Below are 11,914 nucleotides of genomic sequence, written 5' to 3'. Positions count from 1 at the left end.
AGATCTGCGAGCAAGGCATCAGCTGCCGGCTGAGCAACTCAGACCAACCCAGGAGGCTCCACACCCTTAGTGAGTGAGGGCTGAGAAGTCTGGAGTGGGAGAAGAAGTTGGCAGGGAGGGATACAAAGGCAAATAGCATGGAAGAGCACATAAGCTCATCTGAATTGCTTTGTCACAATGGGAGAATGAGATAAACAGTAACAGCAAAGGTGGGGGAAAAGAAAATACCCAAACAAACAAAACAAAAATCCCAGCCCAAACCCTAATCCATTTGAAACCTGTCTCCCATACATGCTCTGGAAAAGGGCAGCACAATCAATCAATCAACTACACAGGCAGGACAGCCTATGCTTTATTTCTTCTTTGAGCTTCAGTTCCTAAGTCAGTATCAATACTTCTTAAATATATGTCTTGCTCTAAGGATGTAAAATTTTAGACCTGCTGTAATATTTCCACAGACACTCAAATTTAAAGTAAAAAATTTGACCATTTGGAAGCTAAAGTTTACCATTTCTCAGCAGGAGCTGTGAGAAGTCTCTTACTTTTTAAAATAATGTGGAATAGTCTTTTTAAATTGTTGATTTAGATTCACCAGAAACACAAAAACTGTAAGACTGACATTCCTCTTGCACTCTCTCCTTTACATACTGAAGTGGATACTGCATTTTCACAATACCTTTTCTGAAGGGACTGCATACAATTCAGGCATTAGCACTAATCCATTCTTCTCTCTAATAAGTATTCCTTCCAGAGCCTCTCTGTACTCTTGCACCTGGAATTATTTTTAAAAGAGAGTGAGAATTCACATTACAGTCAGCAAAACTGAAACAATAAAGTTAAAGTACTTTTGAATAGTACTCTTCTGCTGAAAGTTCATATATTTTAAAAAATAAAAAAAGGGTGGAGGAATCATGACTTGCTGATGGAAGAACAGTGTTCAAATTATCAGAGACTGTTCCAGCATCTCAGTGTTACCAGAAACATGAACACTTGTCTTCAATCTGTAATACATTGCTGCAGTACAACACTTCCAATATACTCCTATTGAGAAGTCACTGGAACAGATCCTACATGGAATTTTCAGTGGATGACAGTGCAGTGACACAGACATCAGACTGCCAGTATCTGTCAGAGTGTAAGGTGTATAAATGGTTGGCTGTATGCCATGCACATTTGTCTGTAGCTTACTGAATTCTGCTTTGCAGGATTGGGAAATCAGTTTCTCTTAACTGATTTGATCAAAATTTTGTCACAAGGAAAGCTTCAAATAGACTTAAACTTCTAAAAGTATCTAAGTTCACTGAACAGCAAATCCTCTTCTTCTTGTGTTATGAGACAACATACTAAGAACAGGAATAGATTGCTAAGAACATGTAATACATTTTCTTTTTATCAGATTCCTTAGTTTGTTCCATTTATTAACTATCCATTCCAAGTTTTTACTTATAGGGGAAATTTTCAAGCACTACCAGCACTTGCCTCAGAAATCCTATTTCTGCTATTCCTGAGTAGAGTGGATCACTCAAAGGAAGGTACCCACAGGTTCACGTTATCGTACACTGACATTGTCAGTATCCTGTCCCTCTCTTTTTGAGTCCTCAGGGTGCTTACTTTTCTGGCAAAACCATTTGTTTGCAGCAGTAACTGGGGACTAGGCACTGACCTGAGTGTCTCAGTGACTCATTCAGCTATGTTTGAACAGTGGAAACTGGGAGCAATTGCCCTGACCATGCTCTAGAACAGTCCGTCTGCACACCATAAAAGCAGCCAGGTACATACTGTCCCAGATAATCCAACTAAGGTCTAGAGACTGCTTCATGAAGTGGTATTTAATTGGCAGGACTGAAGTTTCAGTAAACTTTCTGATTTTCCCCCTCACTAAATAATCCCATTTCTCTCTTCATCAGACTACTTTTAGTGTGTTCAGGGAAACATTTTATTTGTCTAGTGTCAGTAAGAATTTCACTTGATTTGCAACATCTGATACAGAAGAGGGCTCTTTGGTCTGAAATCCTCTGAATTGTTTCTGACAGGACATTTCGATTTTTTAAGGAGTTTAGCAATCTCCTATCCCTCTGCATACTAGGCAATTTTAAATCACATATATTTTTTATTTCTTTCAAGCTACCAATCTGCAGAAGTTCTGGTATGAATGCATTTAGTCCTGACTACTTGCTGCTCTTTAACTCACCAATACTCCTCAGGTGCCACCATAACCTTTGGAGGGCTACAATCAATTTAGCTCCACTGTCCACTGGATGTCTGGCACAGTAATGGCATGAAGTGACTTAGGGAATTAGTGAAAATAAAATTGCTCCATATAAGCCAACTCCAAATCTCTCTAAACATACAAAAAGACTGAAAGTGCTACGAATGTTGTTTTCAGTAGCCAAGCCAGAGAGGTTGGGGAAAAAGAAACTTGTCTCATCCTGAAGTAATTGTAAAAGAGGCATCAAGGCTGGTGATAAGACAAAAACAGGCAAATAAACACTGTTCAGCCCAGTTTTACCACCCCAGCTAACAGAGCCACTGCAGCTGGTAAGGGGAAGGCAACCAGGCCCCAGTGTGCACAACCCTTCTGCCTCTACCATGTCATGAACTCCCCAGGAAGGTGAAAATGGCTGAAGACTATTTCACTCTATTAATGGGGTATTCAAATGATACTCAAAACAAACAAGGAACAAATTTACAAAATAGTGTGGGTAAATGGTTTTGCAATTTGAAAGCAGTTTCTTCTTTCCTCACCTGGATTTTGTCCTCATTAAATATTCCATCAATTAGGAAGTATGTCCAGAATACTGGCCACTCACATTCAATATTCTCAAAGAGCTTGAGCTCAGCAGGATCATAGTGCAGCCTGCTTGGATCCTAAAAAATTCAACCACACTTGTTTAATCATAGTGCTAAATTAGTCACTTATATTCCAATCATAATTGTAGTCTATTTTATACAAATTAAAACACAGAAACCAATAAATCCACCAGAAATAGTTTCCATGCAGTCTTTTGACTTCTTCGACACATTCACTCTCAAACTCATTTAATGGTTCTCTAGACAAGTTGATCCTTCCTGGTCTCAGAATCTAAGTGTCTCCCAAATGATCTTGGCTCTGCCTCAGTTTAAAGATATTTTGGGATGTTTCAGAGACAGCACTTCATCTTAGACACCATAAGCATATCTAAGGGTTAATTTCTTACAGCATTATGAATTAAGTTCTGTCCTTAATAACTGGTTTTCAAACCCTTAGCCACCCTCAAATATGTGTCCTTTCCAGGGTGGATACCTGGATTACCTCCAAATCCACTAAGATGTCTTAGCAGTGATGGAGAACTTCACCCCTTCACGTAAATAAAACAAAATATATCTATAAGGAAGAGAGAAAATTCTTCCCGTGTGCCTACTGAAAATATACATCATAAATATACATCAGAAGTACCTCTCTGGGCGTCTTGTAACCATCTCGGAGAAAGCGACAGCAGCCATAGCGGCCCTGTGAAAACAGACAACATTGTAAAAAATTTCACATACACTTTTCCCTCACAGACTAACATCAGCATAAAAGTATGTGCTGAGTTTTAGGGGTCACTCAGGGATCTTCCTCCCTCTCTTCATCATGCATAAATGAACCAAGTCTGGCAACCCTTGTTTAAATAGGATTTTTGATTTAGAAAGAGGTTCTGCTCCTCTCTTTGGAAAAAAAAATCAAAGTAAATCCTTACCTGCAATTTGGATATGATTTCACTCTTGGTTACATTAACAAGGTTTACATCCTCCACTGCAAAAGCTGGGTAAGAAATAATAGAGAGAAGGCCAGCATCTATCTCCTTTGAAGTGGACGCCCTTGGCAACATGGAGTACAGAATAGACTGAGCAAAACAAGAACAGGAGAGAGGGATGTAAAACAATTTGCCTACTTCAAAAAACTATGTCAAGTGCAAATGAGACTACACTATTTGCAAGCTGACAGAGAACTCTGCGCAGTTATTTTTAACTGAGTTAGAACGAGAATGCTTCACACTACTCAGTTTCACATATCAACTAGAAAAAGGGTGAGCAGCATAGCCTGAAGCCATCCTTATTACCTTACATCCTTGGCTTAGTTAATCAACATTTCATTTAAAAGCAAAAGGGAGAGGGTGTTAGGTTTTCCCCTCGTAATTTTTACCTGACAGTGTTCTACTTCATCAGGAAGAACATGAATCACTGATTTGTGTCCTCCATGAGCTCCAAAAAGATCTAGTTCATCAATTGCTTCCAAAGCAGCCTTCAAAGAAAACCAAACCACAACCCAAAATCATTAAACACCTTTTAAGCCAAGTATACACCCTAGCACCTGTGCTTAACCTCTGAAAGAAATTACGTAAGACAGAAGTTTGCTTCACAGACTTTTTTTATCTTTAAAGGGAAGCTTGGCAATATTTTAGAAAAAGTAACTATGGTTTTATTTTCTGGTTATTTCTGATGTGCTCATGCTCCTTCCTACAATTTAAAGCCAATGCAAAAAAATCAGGAGCTGGGTTTCCACTGAGACATCATCTAAATAATGACATACTTAATAAAAAGTGCTCCTCCTGTCCTATATTCCAAAATAAGCCTCCTATATCAGTGTGGGGCCAAGACCAGCAGTTTCTCCCTCTTGCAGTGCAAACAAGAGCTAACAAATCCTGCTGAAAGGCAAATATACCTTTGACCTTAATGATGTTTGTCCTCTGTCTGTCCCTCAGATACCATGTAATAAGGTAGCTGTCAATTACACATTTACATTTATGGCCTTCTAAGCTTCATTTAGCATCTCTGTGACCTTGTGCTATGAGGGAAACAGAAATATCCACTTTCTTTTAAGTATATCTTCATTTATTTTTCACTCTAAAATACTTGTAGAAAATTCCTTAAACTGATATTCTGCTGTTTTTTAGAATTTACATCTGACTTTATCTTACCATGAGAACATCACATATGACACTGAGGCTGGAAAATTGAGGAGGGAAAGAAAACCAGAGGCCTCTTTATGAGATTGCATCTTACTGAATCTGTCAGATTCGTCGTTCAATTAACCTGGTACCCTTCTTTCGATCCCTGGAACAACTGTGCTGAGGTCCTTCAATGAGAGCCATTATCACAAAGATTTTACACTAAAGAATACTCATTCATATCTAAACAAAAATTCTTATACAATCAGCTAGTTATTGCAGTAGCCAGGAAGACATCCAAAGGAAGCCATCAGGTTTGTCAGAGCCCTTAAGCATAACACAGCAGCCATGAAGGAGGTGTGAGGAAGACATTCTCACTTTGGCCATCCCTACAGAGCTCGCGTTCAGTTCAGGGATTCCTTGGTTTGTCTTATCACCACGTTCCCAAATTCCATAATCCTGCAACAACACCACAAGAAAAACACATCAAGAAAAAGGCATGATTATATACAAAAGGAATGTTTCCCCACCTTGTCCCACAACAAATCCACACTGCTACATGAAATTAGTTTATTATTTGTTTTCAAAAAAAAGAAAAAAGAAAAGGGGCTCCAAGTCTCCAAAGAGACCCTACTCATGTTTGAAAAGCAGTACATAAAGATATACCCCAGCAGGATCAGGTATACAGTCACGAATTACTGCCTTCACAGAACACACAAAGCCCTTTATCCCTGCCCCTGTGCATGTTTCTCCCCATGTCCCTTCAACTTGGTTTGCTAACAACCTGCCCTTTTTAGAAAGGCCCACAAGACTTTTAATTAGACATCAGGAAATATTATTAATTATCAATAAAAGCCACTGTTATTATGATAGAACAAGTATACCTCACCCACGCAGCAGTAAACCCTCCACAGCCCTCTCAACATCTCCAAAGATGCTGCTCACAATGTACTGACAGGCTGATATCTTTCCATGGAAAAAACAAGTCCCTATTTTACTTCTCCAGCAAGAAATAATTTTCCACCCACACTTGAGCAGTGTTCAGATGATTTACATATAAATAACTACTTACAGCAACTTTGTAGGCAGCTTCTATATAAAAAACAAGATTCTGGATAAAGGTAACTTCATCAAGAGTGAAGATAATACGTAGCCCTGATCAAAAGAAGGGAAGAGAATAATTATACTGTATCAGAACTGCAATAGTTACTCTTCAGTGAGTTTCATGTTTTTGTTTATTTGCTACCAGCTCCTGCCCACTGAAATCAAAGGAAAAACTCAAACTAATTTCCAAAGGTCAAGCAGCAAGCCTCAATACTTGCTACTGACAAAATACTCCAAACCCCACCAATATCCACTGTTTCAAAGACCAACCAAAAACTACCTCTGTGAGGGTGACACTCAGACCGTGGGTCTAAAGCAGAGACATCTGAGCCAGCTCTGGCTCTCCAGAGCAGTGTGTACCAATTCCTGCAGCTCCCCAGCCCTCTGCCTGCTTAGTGTTCTACCTAGGAACCTTCAGGATGACCAGGTGCCTGTTCTGCAGGGCTCAACTGCAAGGGGCTCCAAGGACAGAAAAACATGTAAGGAAACAAATCCTTATCCTCACAGGAGGAGTATGATTAAGAAGAACACAAGATAAAACAGCACCAGTAAGACAAGAAACACTGATGGCACAAGTGGCACCTGACTTGATGTTGCCACACTCTGAAGAAATGTGGCTGTCCAGTAGGATGCCCTATGAAGTCTGTAAACATGAGACTTCTCTGACATAACTCTAAATATCTCGCATATTTGATGCCAATAAACATTAAGGAAATAGACACTGCCAGTTACTACAAACATGAAATTCCAGAGAAACATTACTTGCTTCTGAGTAATAATTATGTAAAGATCTTTGAAGCTAGTTACTACTTTTCTTTCCTTTTTAAAGAAAAGTTGGAATAGAAAAGGCTGCAACAAAAGGCAAAAATATCTTCTGCTTACCTGATGCAGTCATCTGTGCCAAGAAGAGCAGGTAAAGGGAAGTTGCATCCACTTGTAGATGCCCCCACTGGTCGTCCCCAACCACCGTGGCACAAGTTGCAGAGTTATACTTGGCATGGAGGCAGTCTTTAGTACTCTGAGTGCGTTTGAACTTCTCTACCTTATCTACCTAAAAAACATCACAAATCTCAAATCTGAAACATTTTGGAAGAAATTCTCCAAACTATTTCAAAATTAACAATTTTTCTTAGGTGAGGAGAAACTTGAGGTCTTAATTCCTGTTACCTCACTTCAGTGTGTTTTGATTAACCAGAGGGTTAAACACAATTCTGACTTTAGACTCCAGTTAAATCCACATCTCTACGGGAAAGAATAATATTAAATTACCTTGTTGAGTTCAGATCTAAACTATGGGCATGCATCTTGGTGAAAAGGCAAAACTCTGCTTTGCTACAAGCACAATCTCAAAATGTTACTTGGACAAGAAGTGGAAGTAAGGTCAGAGTTTTGCTCAAGAGTTTTAAGAACATTCCCCACACCATCATCTGCACACATGCAAAAAAAACTCACTCCACAGAAGACACAAGAACCCCACACCTCAACGAAGTGCTTTGTAAATACAACATCTACTAATTCAACTCGATCCTATGGCATTACCTGTCTCATCATGCACTGCAGGAGTCCCCGCATCAGCTTCACAACATTCTGTAGGAATAAAACAGACCAGTGACACTTTCAGCCTCATCAGCTCTTACAAACAACATCCAAAATGGCAAAGTTCACACCCTCTACTAATGACCTGCCAAAGGGAAAAAAAAAAAGCATATTTGCTAATTTTTTTTTAAAATACACTAATCAGATTTTATTCCTTCATCCCTATGTAGAAGAAGAAATATTTTCCCAAATGTCCTCTCTAAAGAGTGGAACAGCTCTCTGCAGTCCTTCTATTCAGCTAAAGGAAGTAAGGAATGCTATGTCTTATAATAATACCAATACTAATCTTTTGAGTGACAGATCTGGGGAACACTGGTAGGTGACTTCAAGACATTGACATGACTGCAAGACCTGTAGAGCTTCTTCCACTCTTTATACAGTACAACAAAAGCAAGTGATTAGTCGAGAAATGGCCTTAAGTGTGAATGTAGAGAAGTGCAAGATTGTGCCTTAAATAAAGAAATCAACCCCATCTTTTTACCCCAAAATATGATCATGCAAACTGAGTCAAGGTTATTCTGTCACCAGGATCTCCCTGGTTTGAGCAGGACACACCAGCAAAAAATTTACCCAGTGGACTCCAAAACAACAGCAGGACACCAACAGTCCCTCACTTCCCATTTAACCCACCTCTGTCTACACTCTCACTTCTGATACTCACTTACCCAGCTGCAGATTTTAGCATTTAACTGTGTGAGTTATGTCCCCTTCCAACTCTCCAGCACAGATCTTATCAGTTTGGAGATCGTTATCTTCTCTGCTTTGATCAAACATGCCTACACACCATGTACAACCTCTGTGCACATTCTAAGGGCTGCTACTTTAAATGGCATGCTTGTCTTTACAGGGAAGAATGGTCTAGCAGATAATTTGCTGCAAGATCCAAGCAGCCTAGGCCTGTTTTTCTGCTCCATAATACACCTCATGAGGGACCTCAAGGTCTAATCAGAGAGAGGCTTGTAAATCTGGGCACAAAACCTCTCAGAAGCCTAATATTCAACAATCAGCCAACTGATGGAAGTTTGACTTATACAGGTTTTTGTTTCATTTGTAGTTTAATTCAGACGTTAGCCTCTCTGACATCCAGTTCCTCAAATCCTCCTTGCCAGAAGGTTGCCAAAGATACTGCACGGATGTTGCTGTCTTTGGAACAAGACGTACTCCAAGCTGGAAAAACCCTGTCAGATAGCAGGGACAGCAGCAGTGTGAATGCACTCTCCAAAAACACTACTGTAAGAAAACCCAAACAGTGGAACTGGTTTATGCTGAGCCTTGACACACCTGCTCGAGCTCATAGGCTTTGGCTTTATCCTCATCCCGGTCTGCATTCTTCCGATACGCCATTCCCAGCCCCCACACGGCCAGGATGCTGTAGATGTTGTCCCGTACCCAGGCATCCTTATGGTCTGTTCCAGCTGAAAGCAGCCCCGTCACTGGGTTCTAACCAAGGAATAAAGAACAAACATTATCACCTCGAGTGCCACCTGTTAAGAAGCATCACTTCTTCCTGTATTAATGGGTAACAAACTAAAGATGATTTCACACTAAGTGCACATTGTGGCTGCTCATGGTTTCACAACAGAAGTGAGATTCCATCCTTCTTTCCCAAATTCACACAAGTGAAATGCAAAATTTATTTGAACACTTCAGATTGTAAAGTTTAGAGCATCCAGCTGGAAATCTTCATCCACACAGGATTAGTAGCTAAGTCACTGAGTGAAATTCAGAATACATCAAGGAAATGGAAATTTAAATTTTACATATTTATGAGGAAAAGAGGGTACTGAGTTAATGATAGAAACTGAGTATGGGATATATGTTTCTCTATGTAACTGGTCTGTGGCATAATCTTGAGAAAGTTAAAAATCCACTAGTTATCTTCTAGGAGATTAAAAAAGTTATTTCTGTATGTCTGCCCACTGGATTTATGACAGCTAAATGAATGCAAAAACCTTTTCATATACTCCTTTGGAAAATGGACAGGAAAAAAGTTCTGAAGGTGTTGAAAAGCAGCACTGTCTGAAAAGCAGTACAATGAGTAGTCTCCTGCATCCCAAATAGTCCATTAAATTTTTCATTGCATCATTAATTCCTATCACTTCACTATCCTTAATTTTTTCAGACCGTCTTTCTTGGCTGCACATTCTTGACTAACAAAAAAATGAGACAAAGAGGCAAAAGGTCAATAGAACTTTCAATCAAATCAAGCCTTTATAGAAAATTTCAGTGAATGAAGACTAGTTGCTGGGGCTGGTGAGACCAGGGGCAAAGACTACAATAGTAAAGATAAGTAAAATTTAAAAGGATACATCCACCAATTTTTCATTTCTCCCCCACATGTGTTCACTCAACTCATTATTTTTAAGAAAGCTGGTTTCAGGGGGAGGGGCTTTAGTTACAGTTTCCTGGGCTTTGTGTGTGACCACTGAGCACCACAGGGGTGACAGCCTGACAGACATGACGGGGCACAGTCGGCCCTATTGTTATGGTTTAATACAACAACTCTTAGTGGCTCACTCAGAGTAGAAATGAAGTTCTGCTGCAACAGCCCCACCTCAGCAAGGTCTTCACAAACCAAATAACAGCTGAAGGACCACCTCCTCATCTGTTTGATGAGGAATGTAGCACATAGGAATGCAAACAGCTTAAAAAACTTCTTTTTGATCTTGAAAAGTCAAACAAGGAGTAACAGAAGTCCCAGTTCAGTACTGTGCCCACTTGACAAAACCCAGGGTCTCAAAAGGCAGACTGCATACTCCCCACATTTGTAGAGGACACTTTGTATCCCTCCCTCCTATGCAGGACAACAAATATCTATTCACCTGCAGCCCTGGCTTGATAAAGATCACTCTGCTGTTTGAGAAATTATCATTTTGGTTTATTTTTCCCTACTCTCCATGTTGGGCTGGCTGCCAGCTGAAAAATAAAAATCTCTCTGGGTACCAAAATGGAAATCCCACAGAAACGGCCTATCCAAGACTTTAAAAGCCTATTTAGCTCCCAGGGAGGGACTTGCCTACCTCAAGAGGCTGTATTAAACACCTCCAAGGGCAGCTATCACTATTTCAGCACCTTTGATTCCTCTACAAGTTGGTCCCAGCTTTTGGGACGCACCGGGGCTGGCTCTCATGGACTGACAACATGTTAATGTCTTTCCCCATGCACATTCAGAATGTTAGGAGAACAACATAATATACTAATTAATATTTTCAGTGGTTTTTGTTTAGCTTTTTTAGAAGTGTTTACTCTTAAAAACTACAATTACTTTCTTCTGTTACCTGCTGACATCATATGAAAACTACAACCCTTACAAGGTGCTTAAGAACCCAGAGAAGCACTGAGTGCACTTAATCCCACTAATGTTAGAGATTTTCGCTTAAATAATACTTCACAGCATTACATCTATGCACTGATGGCTAGTTGGACTAGCAGATCTCATCCTGCAAATCACACTGCACATAAGATCCACGGAGCAAAGAATTTTATCAGCACCATGAGAGCACTGCAACAGAAAGCTGATTGCTGGACTAAGATTTTAAACTGTTGTATCACACCCAATCCTATTTTTAAATCTATCTGTCCATCTGGAGACAACCCCCCCACCCAACAACGCAAATCACAAAACACACCAGTTCCTACAGGGCAGGAGGTGCTAATAAGAACTTCAGCAGTACAGGCACAAAAGCAGTGGGGTTCTAACTGGAGCAGCAAAGCAAGTAAGCCCACATTTAGCATCTTGCTGAAAGGTGGAAATTAAACAGATTGTCTCATTGATCTGTCAGATGAAAACTGAGGTAAGCTCTAGCAAATCTTGCAGATTTGCTTGTGAAGCTGGATGTACCATGATGTGAATCTTGGGGATGGCCCCATGCAGGGCCAGGAGTTGGATTTGATGATCCTTGTGGGTCCCTTCCAACTCAGCATATTCTGTGCTTCTGTAATACAGTTGGGGTTACTCATAAAGGTATGAGCTTTCCTTATCAGGTCCATTCGCTTTTCACTTACAGTACTCTAGCAATACTTAAAATGTACATAGATGTTAAGTTTTATTATTTCCTAAACTTAAGATTCACATTTTTTTCTTAGCTCATTCAATTTAACAGGTGTAATAAGTAGCTGAGAACATCCCTCTGTCCCTGAGGGTATATGCAACAGCTAGGAGACCCCACACAGACAGGAGCCAATAGTCTGGTCTCAGCCTCCTTTTACAACCTTTAACAGGATCATAACTATCCCTGTGCATGCTGCAGGGACTGACCAACACAATTCATCGTCTGCAACACAGGAAAAAGTTTGCTACTGAC

General features: G+C 40.0%; 1 protein-coding gene across 3 annotated transcripts in view; it reads right to left on the bottom strand.

Annotated features, from left to right (window-relative positions):
• PHKA2 (phosphorylase kinase regulatory subunit alpha 2) overlaps nt 1-11,914 on the bottom strand; it is a 44,820-nt gene that overhangs the window by 30,579 nt on the left and 2,327 nt on the right. For all 3 annotated transcript variants that reach the window (XM_069002680.1, XM_069002572.1, XM_069002647.1), the window contains exons 2-11: nt 8,892-9,050; nt 7,554-7,601; nt 6,897-7,065; nt 5,983-6,065; nt 5,289-5,369; nt 4,166-4,264; nt 3,720-3,866; nt 3,437-3,490; nt 2,746-2,868; nt 677-772 (exon numbers count right to left, since the gene is read on the bottom strand). In XM_069002680.1, the coding sequence (XP_068858781.1) occupies nt 677-772; nt 2,746-2,868; nt 3,437-3,490; nt 3,720-3,866; nt 4,166-4,264; nt 5,289-5,369; nt 5,983-6,065; nt 6,897-7,065; nt 7,554-7,601; nt 8,892-9,050 (1,059 nt within the window). The remainder of the gene's footprint in view (nt 1-676; nt 773-2,745; nt 2,869-3,436; nt 3,491-3,719; nt 3,867-4,165; nt 4,265-5,288; nt 5,370-5,982; nt 6,066-6,896; nt 7,066-7,553; nt 7,602-8,891; nt 9,051-11,914) is intronic.

The sequence above is a fragment of the Aphelocoma coerulescens genome, chromosome 1, assembly GCF_041296385.1.
Source record: "Aphelocoma coerulescens isolate FSJ_1873_10779 chromosome 1, UR_Acoe_1.0, whole genome shotgun sequence".
Taxonomy (NCBI): Eukaryota; Metazoa; Chordata; class Aves; order Passeriformes; family Corvidae; genus Aphelocoma; species Aphelocoma coerulescens.
Note: the sequence above shows the minus strand (reverse complement) of the source record. Positions and strands in the feature narration are given on the sequence as shown.